The 23,585-nt window shown below is 52.1% G+C and overlaps 6 protein-coding genes across 6 annotated transcripts; 1 reads left to right on the forward strand and 5 right to left on the reverse strand.

Annotated features, from left to right (window-relative positions):
• Nucleotides 1–5,850: 5,850 nt before the first annotated feature.
• On the reverse strand, nt 5,851–8,354 carry PG994_003687 (uncharacterized protein; the record flags this gene model as incomplete). Its single annotated transcript, XM_066855096.1, has 3 exons — nt 5,851–7,430; nt 7,510–7,587; nt 7,625–8,354. 3 exons carry the CDS (start codon nt 8,352–8,354, stop codon nt 5,851–5,853), a joined length of 2,388 nt encoding a protein of 795 aa, XP_066719374.1.
• A 2,986-nt stretch (nt 8,355–11,340) lies between these two features.
• On the reverse strand, nt 11,341–13,830 carry PG994_003688 (Rad3 protein; the record flags this gene model as incomplete). The annotated part of the gene is made up of 1 exon (XM_066855097.1): nt 11,341–13,830. One exon carries the CDS (start codon nt 13,828–13,830, stop codon nt 11,341–11,343), a length of 2,490 nt encoding a protein of 829 aa, XP_066719375.1.
• A 1,622-nt stretch (nt 13,831–15,452) lies between these two features.
• On the reverse strand, nt 15,453–16,277 carry PG994_003689 (uncharacterized protein; the record flags this gene model as incomplete). The annotated part of the gene is made up of 4 exons (XM_066855098.1): nt 15,453–15,547; nt 15,627–15,932; nt 16,022–16,139; nt 16,212–16,277. The coding sequence occupies 4 exons, from the start codon at nt 16,275–16,277 to the stop codon at nt 15,453–15,455; spliced, it is 585 nt and encodes a 194-aa protein (XP_066719376.1).
• Nucleotides 16,278–17,104: 827 nt separating this feature from the next.
• Nucleotides 17,105–18,132, forward strand: PG994_003690 (ClpP/crotonase; the record flags this gene model as incomplete). The annotated part of the gene is made up of 2 exons (XM_066855099.1): nt 17,105–17,240; nt 17,402–18,132. 2 exons carry the CDS (start codon nt 17,105–17,107, stop codon nt 18,130–18,132), a joined length of 867 nt encoding a protein of 288 aa, XP_066719377.1.
• A 254-nt stretch (nt 18,133–18,386) lies between these two features.
• Nucleotides 18,387–18,851, reverse strand: PG994_003691 (uncharacterized protein; the record flags this gene model as incomplete). Its single annotated transcript, XM_066855100.1, has 1 exon — nt 18,387–18,851. The coding sequence occupies one exon, from the start codon at nt 18,849–18,851 to the stop codon at nt 18,387–18,389; it is 465 nt and encodes a 154-aa protein (XP_066719378.1).
• Nucleotides 18,852–20,086: 1,235 nt separating this feature from the next.
• PG994_003692 (uncharacterized protein) lies at nt 20,087–20,992 on the reverse strand (the record flags this gene model as incomplete). The annotated part of the gene is made up of 1 exon (XM_066855101.1): nt 20,087–20,992. The coding sequence occupies one exon, from the start codon at nt 20,990–20,992 to the stop codon at nt 20,087–20,089; it is 906 nt and encodes a 301-aa protein (XP_066719379.1).
• Between the last annotated feature and the right edge of the window lie 2,593 nt (nt 20,993–23,585).

Raw genomic sequence — 23,585 nt, forward strand, 5'->3', positions numbered from 1 at the left:
ACGGCTTCATCAGCCCATGGACCAGGAATTGATGATATGTGCAGAAGCTACCAACATGGCTCAAGCCGACCCCTGCCACAGTCGACACCATCTCGATCCTTCTCTGCTAAATTCAACGGTCCACCCTATTTCTTCGTCAATGTGTCGACCCGAATACAAGCCCATGGACGAGAAGGGGATGATTTGGAGCCCCTCCCACGCGACTTCACAGTGCCGGCATTAGCAGCGTTGCGTCCCAGAGGCTTCATGCAGGGTGAATGCGATCCGAAAACCCCTGAATACAGCTAACTTCGTGGGAAATTGGGGATTTCTTCATGCCTCAGCCTCCGACTATTCCGGGCGTTTGTGGCTTGCTGAGTCATAAGACTCTCTATCAGTGCAAGCATGGGAGCTCTCTGGCCACGGCAGAGCATGAAGGACTGGCCCCGGTGGTCTCCAACGCCTCGCATCTGCTGTTTCCAATACATTACCAGACATCCATGTTTACTAATCGAGCTACGCTGTGCTAATGAAGCATAGTCTGCCCTATCACGATGTTGGCAGCTTTTGCTCACACATGGAGGCGTATATCAGCATAGTGCGAGACTGGCATTCACAACCGCAATTGATCGGCTGAGATGGATGTATCACAGTATTCAGTATCGACCAGAACCCTTGTTGGTGCTTGGTTTCTGTGCGCGATTGGTTTTCAACTCTCCAACACTGTGCTCAGTGTTCAGCATCCAGGGGCTAGGGGGGATGCAGATGCATGTAAACCCAAGCCAAATCCCTTGCACATTATACCCCGTACTTACCCGCAGCGTTACACATTGAACAGGCATATGTCTCCACTGATAAGCAGAAGGGAATACTCGTATCGCACGTGGTTCTAGTATGTCGCGGCTTGATCGTCGCCGTCGTGAGCCTAGACTGCCCTTGAGCGTATATACATCAGGACAGAAAGACCGACGATCTTCCCGCTTCTCCCCGCTGCCCAGACGCGAGCCTTCCACTAGTCCCAACAACTTAAAGGTGCTTTCCTACGGCCCAAGCTTCAGCCGTACATAAGTCCGCCAGAAAGGCGAAAGGGTCTCTGCAAGTATGGATCCGGCAGCAGCACACCACCACCTGGAACTCCACACTACGTGTCACATATCACAAATTCATTGCAAAATAGCCAACGGATCAACCCCAGGTCGCGCTTTCGCCTCACCAATCGCACCGCAGGCTGGTTTAGATCATCCGTTGATACCCAGTGAGGATTACTCATGCGCTGTCTTCAGTGTCTCCCAGTACTCCACTTCTTCTGGACTTGGCTTGGGAGAACCATCAGGGGGAAGGAGAATGCGATATATTGGTGTGTCTCGTGTTTCTGGGAAGAGATTACATAGTCGCAATACACTCCCACAACAGTCCGTCAGTCGCCCGCCCCCCGAGCACCGGATGCCTGACGCGCTACTGCGAGATAGCCAGCCACGCATTACACGCCAACTGGCACTCCCTACCAATGAAGTTACCAGACTTGGCTATGCGGAGTTCGTCAACACAGCTAGCCCCTCACACTACAGCACCCCATTCCATGCGGCTGCGGTGTCACAAGTCTACCCGGAGGAGATACGGCTCGCTCTGACGACCCCAGAGTAGACCCCAGATGCTGGAAGGCATCGTTGACAAGCCTGTGTTCTTGGCCCTATTGTCAATCATATCATCGTCCTTAGACCTTGCTCTTCCCTCATACTGCTCACCGCCAATTATGTAAGTCTGTACGCGGGTCCTCTCACCGATGAAAGCAGACAGGGCCTAGGCTAATTACCTAGGTGAGAGGGGGAGAGAGCGTCCCCTCCCCTTTTCGGGAAAAGCTTGATCTACACGATTACATAACAAGCCCTCCCAGAAAAGCAATACCGATAAAAGCAAATATTAAAAATATATTAAATATGAGCTCCGCAATAACGGACGTCTGGACTCAACGGAACCACCTCGGTACTTGTAGGGGTTTGGGTGGTCAGCATCCCCATACCTCCTCCGGTTCCTATTGCGTAAAGATTTACCCGCCTTCATGGCTAGCTCCTCGTACCCTTTAAATTTCGTTTCCCCTCGGGGTTTTTGCCCTGTCAAGGTATTCGGCTGAGGAATGGGGAAATAGGGGAAGGGAGTAAAGAGGGGTTTCTATAGGTCTGTACGACAAAGCCAAGCAGCGGTTGTGGATGGCGTTGATGGCGATGGCCTATGTACTTTACATACTAAAAGCTTACCTCGCTTGACGTTTTGATGGCGATATTTTCTGTCAACCCATCCTGCCTAACAACAAGCTATTTTAGGCACCCTGGCTGACCATGCATCCTCTTACCTACTTACTATATCAAGACCATGAAGGAGGGCGGGCTCGTGTAGTAGTAGTATTGCACAAGCACACACACACATACAAACTTCAGCAAAAGATCAACCAATGTTGATGCGACCAAGTCGACGACCTCATTTCAACCTTGTCACATAGTTATTATCAGTAAGTCCTGTGATGGATGGATGGATAAACTCCTCATTCGCTATGCATGTGGGTTTTTAATGATACAGTGATGTCTCTCATTCGTTTCAACCTATATATGTACAACTCGAAGAAGAAGAAAAGTTGCTAAGCAGGAACCACAAACAACGGAGGTGGTGTGGTCTTCCGCCACGCTCCCAGCTGACCAGCTAGCTAGCTAAATCGCCGACCAACAAAAATGTTTAGTTGGGAACGCACTGGGAGTAGTAATCGTTCTGCTTCTTGCAGGTGCCCTCGGCGCAGCTGGTCGCGCCGGTGAAGCCGGTACCGCCGCACTGAGCAAACATGGCAGCGCCGGATCCGCCAGCAGCACCGCCGCCAGTAGCGGGCGCAGTAGGAGCAGCACCGCCGGCCGCCTTGGTGGAGGTGACGAGAGTAGTAGGGGTAGCGGCCGGGGCGGAAGAAGCAGCACCACCTCCAGCGGCTTTCGAAGTGGTGGGAGCAGCACCACCGGCAGGAGAGCTGGGAGCGGCGGGGCCGGCACTGCTAGAGCCACCACCAGGGGCGGCGGGAGCGCCAGCGCCACCGCCTGAAGCGGCGGCGGACCAGACGGCGGGACCGGGGATCTTGTACTCCTTGGCGCCGCCGTAGAGGTTGAACTTGATGCCCGGGTCGGTGCCGGAGTAGCTGTTGATGTCGAAGTTCTGGTCGGGCACGGCGGAGCCGGTGCCCGAGATGTCGAGCTGGGCGCACGACGGGTAGAACTGGGCGCCGCGGCCGTTGGCCGTGGGCGCGGCGTCGGCCTCGTGCAGGGCGATGATCTCCTGGCGCACGAGGTACTTGCCGGCCTTGAGGTCGGCGGGGATGGTGACGTCCTTCTTACCCTTGGCCGCGATCAGGTCGTCGACGGCCCACTTGCCGTCGGCGCCCAGGCCGGCCTCGTCGATCTTGGACCAGATGGCGCCCGTGCCGGCGTCGTCGGTGTAGGGCGCGATGTAGGTGATGATGGGCCCCTTGTGCGAACCGTCGATGATGTCGTCGCCCTTCTTGTCGTGCATCCACTCGAAGGTGACGGTGTCGCCGGCCGCAGCCTTGACGAACTCGGGCGCCGCTTTGCCGCCGTTGACGTTGCACACCAGATTGGGCGTGTCGAGCGCCTTGACGGGCGAGTTGTTGGGCGGCGACCGGATGTACTTGTTGATGCCGGTCCCCTGGCTCTTGCCGTTGACTTGGAGCTCGTTGACCTGGCAATGGGCGGCCACGGTGGTGGCCAGGGCCAGAGCGTTGACGATGGAGTAGCGCATGTTGAAGGATGAGTTGTGTAAAGTGACAACAGAGGATAGTGTCGGAATAAAGGTAAAAGGGGCTTTTGCTTTCGGTTGGGGTATAGCAAGAAGCGTCAAAGAAACGAAAGGCACTGACTGGCACAGCCAATGGGGAAGAAGTGGATAAGAAGAGAACGAAGAGAAACTGCGAGGTTGCAAGAGAGAGTGGTGAAGAAGAAACAAGGAGAATAGCCGTGAAGTCCAGAGGATCTGTTCTACTTATACACAGCACACCCACATACCACCCAACTTTCTCTTCGAGCCGCGCCCCCCAGATCCATCTACTGTACCTGCTTTGACCCCCCCTGCCCATCTTGCGTTTCCTCTCCCTTGATATCAGCCAGATTGCCCTTAGCATGAGGCTCAAGATGAATGGTACTCCACTTTGGATGAAGCAGGTGTGGCCAAGGGCCCCGGGCGAGACCGCGGTACAGGTCGTGGAGGATAAATGAGGGACCAAGATCTGCCAATAGGCGCCTCAGAGCCCGCAACTTCGTCATGGCAGTTATCCTGGCGGTGCCTGCCGTGTCCTCCCAGGCTAACGCATTAGTTTCCGCTTCAGGCCAAATGAGAGGGACTGCGCCAACATGCCTGCCATTCTCAGGCGGAGGAGGCTTGGTGGCGTATCGTTTATGTCGAACAACCTTTTCACGAAGTAAGCATATTTCCAATATCAAGGGCATGTCATGTCGCTAGCTTAGATAGAATATGGCACCTGAGGTGATATCGTGCTATTTCATCTGATGTCCCAGAGATCGTCGCTATGATGCTCGTGCCCTGGACTAGTTGCACATCCAAACCAAACAAGTAGCCCAGGATGATGGTAGATCTGCCTGAGGATCACAAAAAAAACCGTCAGTCTAAGGGGACTCTACTCGTAGCAGATAACGAAATCTCCACTAGGGGTTGCTCACATCAGACTCCACACACGTTTCGATTCGCGCCTCGAACATATTGACAGGACGGACCAACCCTGGCCTCAGCCGTTGGCAACCCAGCAGTCTGGTTCGTGAGGCTCGGTTCATCTTGCGCAACCTCTTGCATCACTCGTATGGGCGTGTAAGCCGATTGGTTGCCGTAATCTGCCGATGGAGCTCGTGAGTCGCGACGAAACTCTGCCAAGCTGCCGCCAAGGCCCTACTCGAACCATCACCGTTCGGTCATTGGCCTGTTTCTATTCAGGAGTCAGGACCGACCGCGGCGGGCAGGGTACTGTCTGGTCAACACGGGATGAATAGGTCGGCCGCAGGACGAAAGGTTTCGGATGAAATTGCCCTGCAAACTTGAGCAAACTTTTGCTGCCTCTGTGACTCTCTGCCTGTTACATTCCACTTGGCGAACTCCTGACTGGGGCGCATAAAATCTTGCAGGTGAAAATAATGGCTTCGATTGACACAGAAGCCTGGATATATATATGTGTGTGTGTAAGAAAGCAACTAGTCATATCACTTCATCCTCTCCCCAAGACCCCGTCAGTCCCAGTCGAGAAAGCCAGGTCCTGTCTATAAACCAAAGAAAATGTGAGTGCCCTTCTAATGAAACATAAACTCCTTACACCATGCGGTCATAAAAGCCATATATACCAGTTCCCCTGGACCTCGAGTCTCGAGGCCGCTGTCTATAGTGTACACCCTCTATCCCACGAGGTGTTGTCCTCTGTCATATACTTTTATCTTCATACACTCGACTCCCTCCATGACTCCATGAAAGTCAAACTTGATAGAAAACACTACCCGGTAGTGCCGAGGTACCAGGCAAATAAGGATTTCCTTTGATTCCAATAACTCTTTCTTCGCGCCTCTGGCGAAGACGGCAGCCTTGCTACTCTCCGTTTCGACGCATCCCCGTTACCCAAGTGGCCACTGGCATTGACATTAGCCGTATTCCGTCTCGACCACTAGTGTTCGGGAGCTGGCTGTGTTGAGGCTCTTCTGGGTCTTGGTACATCTTTGTTAATCGAATCGTTTTCATCGCTCGGTGGCTCGGTTGTTGTTCGTCTAATGGAGTCATAAGTGCCCATTCCTACCGACCGTTCCGACCTAGCCATGGAGCGTGACTTGCTCAAGCTGTGCGAGACAGTCGGGTAAGTTGGCCCCGGATGCAAGAACTGAGTGAGCATGTTCGGCCGGTCGACGCTGCGACTCCGTCCCTGGTTAAGTTTGCACCACGATCAGGTACCAGCGATGTAGCAGACATGCGGCGCTGAAGCTTGACTTCTGCATCCTCAGCCTCCTTACGGTTGAGGTGTTCGCTCGGCAAAAGGATGGCCCGGTCAAGACCATATGGGAGTCCACGGTGGCGGCCACGGATCTGCATGGCAATCATCACCAACTTCCCGACAACTGTGAACTGCGAACAGAGCGAAGCATTGACCCCGGTGTAACCCAAACTCAAACCGACAGTTCCGTAAGCACTGACAACCTCGAAAAGTACGGCGAACATAGAAAAGTCGTTGTTGATCAAGCGTGGTCCTTCCGTAATGGTGAGAATGAAGTACCCAATGAAGATGTACCACAGATCGAAGGAGAGTTGTCGACGTAAATGGGCACCGACATAAGAGAATCCTGACCCTGCCTGCTCCTCGCTCTCGCCGCTGCTACCGTACAACCCGAGGGCCTTCTCTTCATACACATTGGTACGCCGGACCGAAATTGCAATGGGAAAGACCGAGATGTACATCATGATCAGATACGATGTCTGCACTGCCGGATGAAGCTGGGACAAGTTGAGAACAGCGAAGCCGGCAGTTCTCGTGGACGCAGCTTGGAACCATCCGTCGAGGAAGCGTATGTCCAGCGGCAAAGTTGCGATGACCCCGCTTCCAAGGTCGAGAATGATGAAAAATATCAGATCGACCAGATTGAGGATGATGAGGATCAGGAATAGCCACCACGTAGCCGTGGAGGGGAAGAGCAAAGTAAAGCAACGACGCGGATGATCAAGCAAGAACCGTAGCTCCTCGTATAGTCCAGAGGTACGCGGGACAAAGAGGTGGATGAACCAGATCATGAATCGCAACATGATCGGAAACCCGGTATTTCCAATGATGATCAGGAACGACATGATGAGCAATGGAAACCTCGCTGAGTTGAAGGATATCATGCTGTCAGACGTCAAAGTGAACCCCAGATCCGTGAATGCCGAATTCGAAGTGAAGATAGCCCACCAAGCCTTGCTTGCACCTGCCGCTTCCACGATTTTGCTGTAAAAGTCGTTATTGACGGCGATCCAGGGCCAGAGGCAAAGAATTCCGGATATCCAGAAGCCCCAGAAGAACCCGGTGACAACGACAGCCAACGTTTTTAGGGAACGATACTCGATACCACCAAGCTCCTCTCTTTGCTCCTCTGTAAGGTCCAGGAATTCCGAGTTTCGGCCTATAGTTGGCTGCCAGCTCAGATATGGCGCAGGATCGTTCTCCTTGTGTTGCGACAACGCCGTCTTGATACGAGAAAGGGGATTATGGCGAGACTCAGTATCGGTGCGTGTCATGCTATGATGCAGCCTCTCCCCATGTCCTCGCGGCCTGTGAGGCTTAAACACTGAAGCAGTGTGGGCAGCTGCTTCAAGATCCTGGGCGATTTCGTGTCGCTTAGGGTGATCCGGTTCCTCAAAAATAATCGTCTGCTGCCGTTCTCGTTCTACGTGTGAATTTGTCCGGCCTTGAGCGAGACGCTGTTGCGGCGTTTCGGCACTCGAGCCACGTCTTAGTCGATTGACCCCCCGGAGCGTCACCTTCGTAATCTTCTTCATCCGAGAGCTCCTCTGGCCCAACACCTCTCTCAGCATCTCTAGGGCCTGGAATGCGAAGAGTACCACCCCCGCTCTTGCTTACGCTGTCGCTCCAGGATGGCGATATGCTCGGTGTTTGAGCGTCTGTGCGGAAGCGGCACGTTTTCCTCGGAATCGCTCGGAATCGCATCACTCCTCTTGACGATATCCGCAAATCGAATCTGCGTATCTCTTTGAGCTGTAGGCGAGGTATGCAAATTCGCCTCGGAGGGATCCAGGTGTTCCACGCTTGGGTCTGATTTGATGGCTCCGTTCATCGCAAAGTGATCCAATAGGATGCCGTCGTTTGTCATGCGGGAGGCGGTATTGTGCATAACCCTGATATCTTTACCACCGACTCCCTTCTCGACGTCAGGCGTTGATTGTTTCGCCTTGGACCGCGACTTTGCGACGGAAATACGTTTTGATCTGGCATCGGCTACAATGCCCTGGAAACGTTTCTCGAACCAGTAGAGGCGCAGAAACACCACAGCAGAGTTGATGGAGATCGGATTAGACATCATTGCCATGAGAAATATCACGACCTGCTGGAATGTGTTGAGGAGATTAACGTCAACGGGGTTTAATCCAGCTTGTGTATTGGCACCACTGGCGAAGTAGAGAGAGTCGATATAGGAGAGGTCGCCCTTCCCCGTGGCGAAGATGAGGATAGAGCCAAGAATGGACATCCCGATGATCCAGAAGTAATGCACTGTGATGAAGTTGAAATGCGGTTCCTTGGACAGGAACGAAGGACGGATGGCCTGGAGGACCCTCCGGCCGGAGTCCAGCATGTCGCTCAGGGCGGCCATGACCACGCCAGGTAGCAAGTAAGGCTACGTGAGGTGTCCGAAGAAAAAAAACCGGCGAAAGCCCAATGTTAGAGAACAGCAAATGTGTATCTCACACACTTGAAAGGATTGGCGAAAAGTTTGTTGTCAAGCATGATATCTCTCACGTCTGTGGCTGTATCGATTTATTAGCCGACTAGAAGCTGGGGGAGGTGTGAGTGGCACAGCTCACGATGCAGTGCAGGTATGCGGCCAAAGAAGGAAGCGACATATTGAATTGGGAAAGGATTGGTGGTGGCGTGGCGTGGCGGCTGGGATCGAACGAGTTGAGGAGACAAAGAGATGGTAAGGTTCGGAGTGAGGATGGAAGGAGGAGTGGAGAGATGTGGACAAGCTCGGAGAAATATGGTAACAGAAGTATAATGATGGCTGTCAAGGACGAGGAAAGCTACTGGCCTCCTTCCATGAGAAAGAACATCGAGGATTGAGTGAAATGCCGAATATCAGCTCAAAACCCGAGAGGCTCTCTCTAGACATGAGTTGACATCATCATGATAAAACCGGCTTGACCCGCAGCAAAAGAAAGAGAAAGAGAAAGTGAGAGAGAAATTGACCTACCTCCATACAGATGAGGGGAGCCCACTCTTTTTTTTAAAAAAAAAACAACAACCAAATCGTCGACAACGGAGCGCGACCACGCAAAAATAGGTTGATAACAGGCGGCAACGCAGGAATGACGACCGTCCTGATATTGGGTAAGACCAGGAAGAGCCTATGATAAGCCTCACAGGGTCACGTCGCGTGCTCGAAAGGGGCGGACACTAGGGGATTTTTTCCCGATTCTCGTCTGACCGTGATACAAGGTTAAACCGGGTGTAATTGTAGCGAGGAGATTGACTGAGGTGAGGAGCAAATGGCGGCGAGAGGGCAAAGACAAGAGAAGAAGCCGGGATGGTACAGCAGTATTAGGAGCGGACAGGATTGGACCCTCGAGATGTGAGGTAACAAAGAGACGATAGTCTGTTTGACATGTCTCGCATGTGAAGCTAACAAGTCGTACGCCCGGGGATGCACGAGTAGTAGAGGGGCAGGTCTTGGCCCGCTGGCAATTGGGAAACGCCAAGAAGAACAACCATGTGGTTGGGTGTGTGTGTGTGTCGGTATGCAGGATGTTCTTATTCGAGAGAAGAAAAATCGGTCTTCAAATGGCACTGGCAGACCCAAAGCAAACAGGCCCAGTTCTGGACCGTCAGCAAGCTCTCCAATCACACCCTACTAGAGAGATGGCGGCCTTGGCGCAATGTTAGCCATCGACTTTTTTCTTGCCAGCCGCAACTTGCAAGGTCCAGCCAGTACCGACTGCCAAGCCTAGTCCACCATTATGTACATACTGGGCGCAGTCTTCCATCTTGAATTTCGCTTGACTGTGGGATATCTACTTCGCCTTCATCAACAACACCACTTTCCCTCTAGTGGGAACGGCTTGGACGGGGAAACTAGCTAGGGAAGACGGAGACCTCCCCTGCAGCTGCATGTACAAGTAAAGTTGTTAGGTTGGGTGCCTGTATTTTCTGCCTATCCCGGGAGCATCTTTGAGAAGAATGAGGGAAAAACCGGGGGTGTGGAAATGGAACGGTGGCGCCGCAGGTACATGCGTGTGTGTAGTACACTGATAGGGTTGGGAAACTCAAATACAACACCGAGGAGAGATAAATCAGTCCGAAGTTGTACGACCATCTATGTACAACACGATGTATATATTGGAATCTCAGATACAGCATATACTTAATATACATACAGAATATACCGTACGTGCTCGAGAAGTCTAGAACACCATCCCGTATTCCGTTCCACACTTGCATACTACCTAACAAATGCATACGACTCAGTCTTGAGACACAGCAGACAGGCAGTGTTGGGTGTAGTCCCGACCAGCTCCATCTGTTGTGCTACTATTTTAGTACGGCATGCTGGTATGGAGCAAACCCATTCCACCCCGTCTTGGCCCCCTACTGCACAGCTGTCACGGTGGCGTAGCAACCAGCTAGTCAGTCAGGCAGTCAGTGCGATGATGTCAGTTTGCTTTATCCTCTCATTCTGGCATCGAAAGCATGTCAATAGTAGCAGCATTTGATGCATTTCTCGGTTTCACTTCGCCCGAGTACTCCTCCTCCTCCTCCTCCTCAATCAGTCGAAGGGCTTCTCGTGAGGCCTAGACATAGATAAGTAGATGGCTAGACTGTTGTGAAAAAGTGATATATCATGTTGCTTTTCTCGGCTGGCATTGGAAGATGGCATCATCCATTAAAGTGCAGGTGTCCAATAGCAACCCGTAATTCAAACCACGCGGGAAGACAGGTAGATCCCGATCTATTTCCTTATTGGCACAACTACTCCAAATGTGTTGTTGAATTGACTTCTTGGCTCCGTGAAAATGAATCCCTGTCGTTTGTCGTGGAGACACTGTGCCGCTGCTATACTAGATCCAACCAGAATGGCATATAGGTCGGTACGGTAGCATTGAGAGATAAGCACGATAGCCGCGAATACAACTCAACAACCGACTGGGGGGGTTATGATCGCGTAGTAGGGTTAGAGTAAACACAGAAAGAGCATCCCTTTGATCGCCAAATAGTAGAGTAGGGTAGCTGGCTGGCAACGGAGTACGCGGCGATAAGACGGCTTGATGGCTTACGGTAGAATAGCTGACAACGGGATGTCGAATAGCTGCCGGCATGGAAACCAGCTAGGTGAATGTAGGCTAAAGGAGTCGGGATCTTAAATTCATCATTGCCTTATCTCTAAAAACAAATGTAAAGGGTCTCAAGTTTGTTCTTGTTATAAAACAACATGTCTCAGATTCATTCTCCTTATCTAGGGTATACCGGTTATACAGCTGCGCCTTCCAATGCAATGATGGCTACCCCAATCCCAGGAGCCAAGAAAACGCCGAATCCATTCGTTCTAAAATACAGATGCATGAGCCATTTTACTGCTGGGCCTTCAGTCTCTCCTTTTCGCGCGCAATCTTCTTGAAGAAAGCATTACTCTCCTTCGGCTTCTTCTTCAGGTTCTTGTTGGCGCTCTTCCTCTGTTCAATATAGGCCATATCCTGACCACCACTGAGCCCCTCCAACATGCCCGCCGTACGTCTGACGGCCTTCTTCCTCCCCTTGGTGGAGTAGAAGAGATCGTCGGTTGGATCGCCGTCGTCATCCCGGCCGCGGGAGGACTCGGTATCCACTATGACCTTCTGCAGGAGCTCTCTCCGTAGCTGTGCAGTCGCGAAGACGAGTCCGTCCATCTTCTCCATACCAGCCAGCTGAGTGATGACCTTGAAGGAGTACCCTTGGTCCACTAAGAAAGCTTGCCGTTTTGTCGAATAATACATCTCCTGGGTGTCTTTCGACACGAGGGAGTAAAAGAATGCATTGAATCCTTCGTCGGAACGACGCTTTGCTCGAAGGATGCGGCCCAGACGCTGCGCTTCTTGTCGTCTAGACCCGTAGTGCGACGAAATCTGGATCAAGCATGTTGCCTCTGGTAGATCGAGTGACGTATCCCCAATCTTGGACAAGAAGATAGTCTTCACTGCTGGATTGTACATGAAGTTGTCCAGAATCCGCATACGCTCGCTGTTGCCGGTGGAACCACAAATGTAGGCCTTCCCAAGAGCCAGAGCAACTTCTTTCAGAGCGTAGACGTTGTCAGAGAACACTATGATCTTGTCGCCTCGCTTCTCGTGGTAGTCAATAAGGAATTGACAAGCCTGGATCTTTCGTGGGTTCATGATATAAAGGTTGGCCTTCATTCCTCGGTCTGACGCCCTGAGGTACTCGTCGTAGAATTCTGTCGTCATGGGACACCACACCTCTGCACACTGAACCTTAGCGATATGGCCTTGCTCCGACAGCTCCATCCAGTTAGCTTCGTATAGCTTCGGGCCAATCAAGAAATTGAGATCCTGGATTTTGTCGTCCTCTCGAAGAAGCGTGGCAGTCAATCCTAACTTCGAATGACTCTTGATCTGAGACGATACCTTGCGGAAGATGTTGGCAGGCACGACGTGAACTTCATCGAGGAGCATGAGGCCCCATTCTCGCTGAGTCAAAAAGTCCATCATCTTCTGGGAATCATGTGCCCGCTTGCCGGATTGCGTCACCATAGGATACGTAGTGACGATAATGCCCGTGTTGCCCGGGAACCGCGATTTGTTGTCTGCTGTGAAAACAGCGATATCCTCGGGTCTGATGTTGGACCACTTCAAGAATTCCTGGCGCCACTGATGGGCCGACATAGTGCTTGTACATAGAACCACTGCGCCTTTCTTGATAGTGCAAGCAGCCGTTATGCCGACCAAAGTCTTGCCTGCACCACAGGGCAAAACGATAATACCACTCTTGGCTCGACCATTACCAAACATCTTGCTAAGGCTCTTCTCTTGGTAAGACCGGATCTGTGTAGCAGGCCGCAAGTCGATTTCCAGATTCGCATTCCGGTCGTCATTTCGGAAGTCGTATTCCTCGAGGATAGGGAATTGGATGTCGAGACAACGCTTTTGCACCTTCTCGACAGCTGTATCCGGGATTTCAAAAGCGTGTACGTCCTCCCCGTTGTCATCATCATCATCTACCCCCAGGGCTTGATATGCTTGTTCAGGCTTGGCTTCTTCCGCTGATGCCCCTTGTTGCTTTTCTGGATGCCGTATTGCTGCTTGCTGCACGCCGGCAGCGTTCGAAGTACCAGGAATCACCAGCCCAACCATAGAGGGCGCAGTGAGTTTGATGGTGTCTGTACCCTGTACTCGCAAGGGGCCAATAACTGGATCCTTCAGGAGCTTCTGGAGGACATCTGGGTCGTTACTCTCGACATAGTATTTGGTGTTCTTAATGACGAGCTTCACCTTTCCATATGCCTGTGTGGAATTCTGGATGAACATTCGAATGGACTCCGGCAAAGGCGTTTTCGAGAAGCGCTCCAGTGTGTTGATGATATCTTGGGCCTGCAGACCAACCGAGATGGCAGCGTACAGACTATGGGTAGTGAGTGAGTATTCGTGGAGGTATGTCGGCCGGGATAGAGGCTCGGCGATGGTGATGAGGAAGTCTTTAGCTTGCTCGGCAAGTGCACTAAAGTTCTCGAGAATGATCCGTCCTCGTTGGGGATCGACCCAGATCGGGCGGCTCTGGTAGTCTGGCTTCAAGGGAAGATAGGAAAAGTCACGCCTGCCATGTCCAAAGAATCTGCTCGCATTGTCCATAGGGCCTCTGACTTGCTTGTCTTGGTAATGTGCTAGGGAGAATCGGTCGATGGCATTCTGGATCTGCTCCTCGCCTGGCTGGGTGTCGTCAACCACATCAGACTCCTCGTCGCTATCGATGTCCTTGGGTGTCGCCGGTCCAGGTGTCGAGGTAGCCGATGTTCTGCCTGATTTGGCCGCCCCGGCCACGTTTCCAGATGCTTTCCGCTTGACAGGCATATTGACGGCGGAATATTTGTCGACGACAAAGAATCACAGCCGAAATGTGTTGTTCTAGAAGATGGGTCAAGGCTGACAAGGTTGTTGAATGACGAGCGAATGTTAAGAGAAGACAAGGGAAGGAATCTCTTAGTAATCCAGTTGCCCAATCGGAGAATTCCCGTGGAATGGAGTGGTGGCCGATAAGTACCGAAGTACCGAATCTCAATTTTGGGATGGATGGCAAGTAGCGAGACTGGGAATGAATAGTAAGACTGGTGTAATTAATAAAATGGTTAACTCACTGCACCCTTGGATGAAAACTTATAATGTCCTAATATAGGTATCTCCTTTGTCTTATGCCTACGTTCATTCCAATAAGCATGTAAGTGCACCTAACTTTTATTGATTGTTGGTTGGCATTAAACTTAATGTCCAAACCACCATAGGAAACCTGAAGCATCCCATGTAGTGCTTTTGGTTTACAGTTTTTGATCTGCTCTATTTCTGTACCAACAACAGTCCAATGCTTCGCTATCCTGAGCACTCTTATACGTCTTGGAGGCATCGTGGTCATCCCCTTAAAAAGAATCACGGCTAGCTATTCGGCCGATAGCCAGTCAGGATATCACTTCCAGTGATCCTGTGTCAATTATTCGGACCTTGTAGGCACATCTTTGGAGCTTATTTCACTAGCTTTGCAGTACTCATATGGCCTGGGATACTGGCTGATGATATACTGATTAACCCATTATGTACATTGCGAACTGGCTTGACTCCCTATCCGGCTAGAGAACGGTAATTGTTTCTGAGCCTGTCTTCTAACTTGAATAGTTGAGATCTATAAACGTAATCTCTCGAAGCTATTCTATGTTATGAGCACTGGAAGGTAATCCAGAGAAAGTTGATGGTAGGAAGAAACGCAGGGGATGCTAGTTTCGTACATATACTCTTCCTTACTTCACCCGCCACCAGCATTTACTTAAGGCATTCATTAGGACACCCAGTCTACCAATTGACTGGCAACATGCAGTAATGTATTCTCTTAGACTGCAGAAGCATCTGTGACATTTCTGGAACCTAACCCGCTCACCTGTTGCAAATATCAAGTTCTCCACAACATCTAGGTACCCTTGTAAAGCCGTCTTCAACTGCCTGCCATAAGACTACCTAGGTATATAAAGTGAATAAGTCCTATGAGAAACAACAGCAAGGACAAATCATCAATGTGAAATTACTGTTCATTACAAAATCTACCCATTGGCATGAGTCGGTAGCCCTGCACCATCACCGGCTATCTACCGTGAACCTTTGGTTCCCTCCCTATTGCCCACATCCACACAGCTGGATATATAAACTGTACAGTTGCCCCTCAGCAAACTCCTGCAGGGGGCGTTCCTGGAGTTCCTAACGCCTCTACTGTTGACGCGCCCTTCCATTTCGCCCATTTTGTACAAGATCATCAACTGATCGGAAATGTCCACTTCGTAATCCGTCACACGGGGGCGTGAGTGCCACCTTGTTGTAATTCATTTCCAACTATATTCATACCTCTCTGTCGCACTACTACATGCGCAGAGCGCGTTGTCCCCTACAATTCTTATAGTAGGGTCTCCCCTGCCCCTGGGGCAGAGTATCGTAGCTTATGATGTGCTGCTCTTGCCACCACCGTACTTCGCCTTGCCGAAGGAGAAGGGAACGTATTTGTACTTGATCATGTGCTGGATCTGCTTCCTCACTGTGTTCGCAAACTGTCAGTTTCCTTTCAATTGGGAATTATCTTCCTTATAGAAGAGCATGGGGAAGATGGAACTTACTGGTAAGGACAAAAAGGATAATCCAGTACATAACCAGGACAGGCCAGAAGACGGGGACATTGAAGACCTCGAACCAGGAGCACATGAATCCAATACCAATCGCGCTGGTCGCAGCGTGCCAGAACTTGAACTCGGGAAGACGGCGGATGAAGGGTCGGAACTCCTCGTCTTGCTTCGTGGGCAGGCTACCGGCCGAACCGTCCTCCATGTCCATGCCACTATCCATAGCTTCGGCCGAGGGATCGAACTTGGGCTGCAGGAAGGCGAGGAACAGGTTAAGCAGGTAGATGCCGAGCGCATACGCCACTGCGATTCCCGGTTGTTAGCGCAATGATCTAGCCATGTTGTTCTTTTGAGGGAACCTTTTTTCGCAAAGGGAACAGAAAAAGACATACCGATATACCAGCCTTGTGCAACGAATATTCGAAGGAAGAACATCAAGAGGAAGGTGGCAGTGCCAACCCATCGGTACGTGACATAGGGTGTTGACTTGTCGAGGAGCGCTTGGTAATACTATAGATCTTGTGTTAGCGATAAACTGTGCCTTCTTCCATCAGTCGCCAATTGGCGCATAAGGGTGCGCACCATTTGCAGTCTCGATGTCTGGGCCTGGACGGCCGCGAAGGGGGTTTGTTCCTCAAGGCTCTCCATCGTGAATAGCTGTCCGGTTGTCCGTAGGAGAAATGTACTGATGTCGAAGAGGTTGAGATAGCGCTTATTATGGAACCGAGATGTTGACTGGACTGTGAATCGAAGTCGAACGTAGAAACGATTTGACCGAGTCGTCGTCGAAATAGAGAAGAATGAGTGAATGAATAGGTAGGCAGGCAGGTTATGTAAATTGATGCGATTAGCAAAAGTGCTACAATCTCTCGAGTCGCGGCGACGGGGCACTTTCTTGGGTTAGGATCAGCGCAGCAGTGAGCCTTTAGGCCAACGGGGGTTTATCTGGCCAGCCAGAAGGTGACGCCCCAAGCCCCAAAGCCCCTCCCCGTTCTGGGCTTCTGGGCCCTGGCCCCCCAAAGCGCCCCGTCCGTTGCAGTGCGTTGAGTGAGTTTGGGTGTTGCCTGAGCCACACTAGCCTTATCGAGCCGCCACATCTTCCAAACTGCCACGCAAGCACCTCCAGGGGGCTAACCCCCCTTTTTAATGAGCCACTAGTTGCTTCCATGGGTAACCCTTGGCGTGCTTCTGATTGGCTTAATACCCTTCTTTGCCCAAGGAGCTCTGTCCTGGACCACGACGGGGCGCTGGGGGATCTGTCTGGGGAGCTCTGACCTCATCGGCTCCAGCTGCTGTCAATCCGTCGACAGGCTATCCTCGGCATACTGGAGATGCGGTTGTTCCATCATTCGGTAAGATTTCGTTAGTTGACTGGATCAATTGAGCTTCTCAACCGCTGAATCCGTTGTCTCCCTCGTCTCTTCAGTAACTATCTACTCTACTGTCAAGGTCTCTGCTTTTACTAGTCGTGCACAATGCAAGCCCTTCGGAGTCTGAGGCCAGTTGCCTCCCGCCTGCAGCCCTCCACTCTCCCCAAGATAGTCCGGTGCTACTCGGCAAAGACATATGAATACGTTCACGTTTCGGAGCCCAGGCCGGGCGTTGGTCAAGGTAAATAGGAATTCATTTCCTTATACCATGTATCCAGAAGCAAAACATCAGTTCGATTTCTATTATTGGCTAAGTCTTTGGGGTTTGATACGGGGCAACACCCACTCATCGTTTTGAGGTGTCGACTTCACATGTTGAATCTCACTAACACGGCACACCAGTAACGCTCCACCGGCCCAAGGCCCTCAACGCCCTGTGCACCCCCCTGATCACGGAGCTGAATCAAGCCCTGACGGACTTCCAGTCCTCGGACACGGTGTCGGCCATCGTGCTGACGGGCTCGGAGAAGGCGTTCGCGGCGGGCGCCGACATCAAGGAGATGGCGCCGCTGACCTTCGCGGGCGCCTACACGAGCGCCTTCATCGAGTCGTGGTCGGACCTGACAACGCGCATCAAGAAGCCCGTCGTCGCCGCCGTCTCCGGGCACGCCCTCGGCGGCGGCTGCGAGCTCGCCATGATGTGCGACATCCTCTACTGCACCGAGGCCGCCAACTTCGGCCAGCCCGAGATCAAGCTCGGCACCGTCCCGGGCGCGGGCGGCTCCCAGCGCCTCACGCGCGCCCTCGGCAAGTCCAAGGCCATGGAGCTCATCCTCACGGGCCGCTCCTTCTCCGGCGCCGACGCCGAGAAGTGGGGGCTCGCGGCCAGGACTTTCAAGTCGTACGACGAGCTCATGGAGGGCGCGCTCAAGACGGCCGAGACGATCGCGGGACACTCGCGTGTGGCCGTCCAGGCCGGTAAGGAGGTCGTGAACAAGAGTCAGGAGCTGGGTCTGCGGGACGGCGTGGAATTCGAGAGACGGGTGTTCCACAGCCTGTTTGGGAGCCAGGATCAGAAGATCGGCATGAAAGCGTTTGCGGAGAAGAAGAAGCCTGAGTGGACAAATCAGTAAAGGGAAGGGGAATCGTTTAAATGATGTTATCGCGGGTCACGGCAGGGTCGCATAAAAGCAGGGCCTGGGAGTATGATATATATTAACAATTCCAATAACCATGTCTCGTGAAAGCTTTTTTGAATTCATATGACATTCCTCGTTGATTCGTGACTATCGTGGGCAACGGTTCTTAAGAGTTACATTTACGCCATCCCTTCCTACATGAATGCCTTTAGAGAAAGTATCCACATTACATGAGATCTCTTGCGAGGTTACGTATTATTCGACCCATTGCCGGCCGGGTTCTCAATAACCCTGACGTACGGCGCCGGAAATAAACCAGTAGATCCCATGTAGCAACCGAAAAACCAGTCCGAGTTCACATCTTCCACCTCCAGAACCTCTGCCCCGCGGGGGAACAAAAGCTCATCATTGGAGCCTGCTTGCGGATACCAAGACCACTTCGCTACCGTCCTCATGCCACTGCCGCCATGAGCGGGGAAATCGGTAGACCACGGTGGCCCTGTCGGCGCAGTGGCGGCAACATCGACAGTGACCAAACGCTCCTTCCTTGATCGGTCAGGACCGGACCACCACCACTTTTGTAGCTCCAGCCGTGGCTCAGCGGAATTCGAAGCTCCATATGGCTCTATACGTAGGTCCCAGCCGCCCACGAGGTCTTGCACGACGTATCGACGCTGGCCGCCATGCGTATCCTCAAATCCGACGATTACCATCCTATGACCTTTCGGGCATCGTCCCCACCCGTCCGGTCCATTTTCTGCAGATATGCGGTGAGAAGACACCAAACCGTCGTAGCAAGGCCTGCAGATATCGTAGTCCCCAGCCTCCGTGTCTGGGAAAACTGTGCTGGTACACGAGTAGCAGTGATACCTACTCTGACTCGGCGCGATGGCCACGCGGCATATGTCGCAAGTTGTGGTGAAAGTCAAGGCCCTGAAATTGCCGATACTAATGGCATTCGGGCCCGTAAGCAGACTTGCTGACGGCGGCCGTGGCCTCGGCGAACGCGGGCTCGCAGGAGGGCTGTTATGAGATGACGGGTGTGAAAAGTGTGTCAACGGTAACAGGGAATGCGTACAGCAATGACCTTGGTTGACGCAGTTATTGCAGAAACCCCAATCGCCTTCGTTGCAGTAGTCGCAGCGCCAGTAGCACTCATTCGCCCATGTGGAACATTGCGCACAGAACATTCCACTCTGAAGTCTCTTCATGGGGTCCTCGGTAGTCATGGTCCTCCTACCATCAGCACCACCGGGTGTAGATTTGGGTGGTAAATAGCGATTTGAGGTCAGCATATGTGGTTCTTCAAACTGTTCATTCCCCTCTGCTAGAGCTTTATCCCGAGCCCTCTCCCACTTCTTAAAAGCAGAATATCCAAATCCAAACCAGTGGAGGCAACCTTGCTTTGTCCGATAACAGACCAGGCAAATGTTCCAGTCTCCATTTTGGCATATGCTACAATTGTAGTGCAAATCGTATTCAATGTGCGATCGACCACATCGAGAGCAACTAATTGATGGCTCTGGATAGTACTGGGACATCGACCTGGTCCGCCCATGATTAGGCGAGGACGGCAGTCCTAGGCTTGGCAGAGGGTTGTTGGCTGAAACGACGAGACTGGCAGGCCTCCTTTTAGTGGATGCACCACTGGTGGTTTCTGGAGCACTCCCCAGAGGTGGCGAGGCAGGATGCTGGGTTGCGGAGGCTCGCTCGCTGAATGTGGCGCCAGCAGTGGCCTGGCGGGATGCAATTCCCGTCGGCATGCTAGAGCTCCTACAATCTGCGACAGACGGGCGGCGGTTATTCAATTCATGTGTCTGTTGCCGAAGCGAGAGGTCCGTCTGAGATCTCGTCGTAGGTCGAGGTTCTGCGGTGCTAGGCCGTATCGGATCCGTCGCGCTGCGACCTGTACTCGCTGTCCTCCTTCGGCGCCGCTCGGGGTTATTCCTTACTTCGAGATGCGTGGCTGTGACTGGTGGTCGGCTTCTGTCGTCGAGAATACTCGTTGAGCTGCTGGACCTGGCATGTGCTGAGTTGGCTCTGTTCCTACTACTTGACCGTGAAGTATCCGAAATTGGCGGTCTTGAAGACGATGCGGAAGTCTCAGGCGGTGTGACGGACTACTTGTATTGGTTCTCCTGCTTGTTTCCTGGCGAGACCTTAGAAGTTGTCGCCTCCGATAAGCCTCCGTAATCTTGCGACTCAATTCGTCATTCTGAGCAAGGTCGAGATTGCTAAGATCCAGCCCGTCCAACAGGCCCTCTTCTTGTATCTGACGGGCAAATTCCTCGATCTCCTTTTCCATGTCTCGTGAGTCCACATCCGATGAGATAATCAATGATCTTATAGATGACTGGTGCTCGACAGCTCTCCGCCTTGTCCTAGATGACTCCCGTGACTGTTGTCGCGAGTCGCTTTGCCGATGTCTCCTTTCTTCCGACGAGGAAGTACCTCCCGGTCGCAATAGAACGTTCGGGTCCGTCACAGCCCTTCGTCGTCGCTCTTCCTCCCGGTTGGCTCTGTGAGTTCGATCGCGGGTATCATCACGGTGCCTCGAGTCGCGACTGCTTTCTCTGTCCGAGCGACTGCTCCCTTCGTGGTCGCGTACATGTTGTTCCTGTCGATGGCGTGCTTGTCTGTGCCTTGATGAGGAGGAGACACCAGCATCGCGCAAGCTCAGCTCACGGGCTTGCTCCAGCATTTGTCGTTCCAACACATCTAGCCTTTGCTCCTCCGGGGACTTGTCCGAGCCTCGTATCCTCGGCAGCACGTTGTCGCCCGGCTTGTACTTCTGATGCATTTCATCCTTCTCGGTATCTGATCTCGCCTTATCCGGATGGGCGCCCAGGAACATCTCGAGAAGCGTTGCGACGGTGGCATTGTGCCGAGTGTCCCTGACCGGTGCCCGACATGACGGGCAAGTTGCGATGTTGGCGCCGGCAGGTGGGGGGTCGGGTGAGTTCTCGGCCGCGCTCGCTTGCCAGCTAAACCAGTCCCTGAGGCAAGAGCCACAGAAAGTATGCAAGCAGTCGAGAAGCGTCAAAGGTTGGTACAAAACCTCGGTGCAAATCTGGTTCCCATACACGATGTATTAGTGAGCGGTGAAAGCTGAGCCGTAAAAGCGACGTGACCTTGAAACCTGGAACTGGCGGGGGGCCCCAAACTTACGGAACACGTTAATTCCTTCTCCAGATCGACAGCGGGCCGAGGGGAGTCCATGGTATCAAGTAAAGCCAAGGGCCGTCGGATAGCGACCAGGGCTTCCTCGTTGTCGAAATTGTCTCAGTTCATTCACAGTTTTCACAAGTGATATATATAAGAGTGGGAGTCATCGCTGTAGCGCAACAGCTACATGGGAATGTAGGAAGAAAGTTGGTGGTCGTCGATTACTATTTTGGTGGGGTGTGTGTGGGACGTATTGACGGACGGTGAGCGCGAGCGGGAGAAGCACCCCTCGAAGTTGCAAAGCAAACCGAGGCGAGACAAGACAGCCAACCAAGAACCGAACCAAAAACCAAGAAACTCATGTATGTTTTTATATCGACTTCGTCTTTCCTTTCGTTGCCTGGATTACCCTGCATATGGGCGTAACATGCGGTAAGTAGACTGCTCGTGTATGTTGCTTGCCGAGGCTGACGAGAGAAGGTCCTCTGTCAGCTTCATCTTGATGTAAGTGGCTCTGCACGAGCGAAGAAATAGGTATGGAATTGGGAACGCTGATTTTGTAGGAGACTCATGGGCGCATGTAAGTCGAGGTTAGTGGTGTCAACGGGATACAATAACCGGGGTCAGGCCGCCGCCAGGTCGGCTTCAGCAGGTTTCACTTATCACCTAACCTTAGGTACCTTAGGCGGTGCTTGTATTTGATGCCATAGGCTTGAGCTCCTTTTATTCCTCCATGAATTCAATCATAGATAAAGTAGGTAGGTATGTAGATTTCAGCGATGATCTGTATTATATAGAAGCATCAAGCTACCATACACGCAGACAAGAAACACTGGAAGTTACACATTACGTTAGCAGCGATCTGTTCCCAATGAGAAACACCTGGGAGACTAAAATGCTGTGGTGACATATAATCATCATGACCGGACATGCAGGTCTCTCCTTTCCGAGACATTATGGACCGGTTTCAATAGGTATGCTTTCGAATCCGGATCTCGCAGTTTTGCTGCGCATGCTGTTCGAACTCCACAATCAGATAGGTGCTCATCGATACGATTTGAACATGCGAGTGTATACGCGTAAGTACTTAGGTAGGTATACATATCGAGGTTACCTCAGCTGTTGTAGGAGCGCCAACAAGCATCGATATCGCAATATCAGATACCGCCCAAGTGTGAATTCCCTAGGAACTGGAATTGGAAGGTTGCATTGTGCTACATAATGCCAAGTTAGAAGGGATGGGGATGCTGGTTGGACGAGATCGAATACACCGACTATGCCTATGCCTAAAGGGTGTCCCAAAACCTTGTGTAGCTACATGTAGGTACTCCTGGGCATCTACTAGATGTTCCCTAGATGGCCTCTTCCTATTCCGACGTCTACGACGATCTTTCGTGAGCTGATGAGCTCGTTTGCTGGTGAGAGCGAAATCCATACCTACGCTTTGACCATTCGTCGCTGACCTCTGTCCCTCTTTGTCTCTGCTGTCGGCAGTGACGGGGAGTGGAAACGTGGAGACCTGAACGGTCAGGGGGTACAGGCGGCTCTTTACACGAATCCGCGAACATCACGCGTTAGATCATCGTGGGCCAGATTGGTTCGAGACTGGAGATGACGAGTGCGCAATCTACATACAGAGAGAGAAAGGTGGTGGGCCACTAAAGGGGAGGTGGTTGGGTCAGGTGGACCGTAAGCCGACATGTCATCAGAATGTTTGAATTGAAGCCATATTCTACATGCCATAGTATGCGCTTTATGCACATGCTGCGGCATGTTAAGAGTTCATTGGCACCAGATGGTTTTGCCAATCCATGTTCGAGCCTCTAATAACTGCCAAAACCTTAATCAAATTCTCCGAAGAAGCCCGTCCTGTCCACCTTGTTGCTCTAGCAGCACCGCCACGTATGTAGTAGCCGTAGCAGTAGCCGTAGCCTTAGGAAACCGAGCACGTAATAAGTCCTTCAGGGTTGTTTGGCAACGCGCCCTTGCCATGAGGAGTGATTGCACATGTTTGTTTCGCTTCCTCGCCAACTTGCGATATAGCAGGGGATGGGGGTTTTATTTCCGTCTACATCTCACCTTTCGATGCTATTTCGAAAAGGAGGGTGTTCATTAACTAACGGCGTGGACCAGGCACCCAGGTAAGGTACACCTATATGTATCTTAGATCTGCCAGGGATGGCGCGAGAATTCTGTTCAATCTACGTAACATCCGTTGTACCTAATACGCAGCAGGCAGGCCCTGGCAAGCTCGTCATTTGTTCGGTCCAGGCCAAGAGCTG

The sequence above is a fragment of the Apiospora phragmitis genome, assembly GCF_038363925.1.
Source record: "Apiospora phragmitis strain CBS 135458 chromosome Unknown utg000004l:1.0-3135199.0:1.0-3139288.0, whole genome shotgun sequence".
Taxonomy (NCBI): Eukaryota; Fungi; Ascomycota; class Sordariomycetes; order Amphisphaeriales; family Apiosporaceae; genus Apiospora; species Apiospora phragmitis.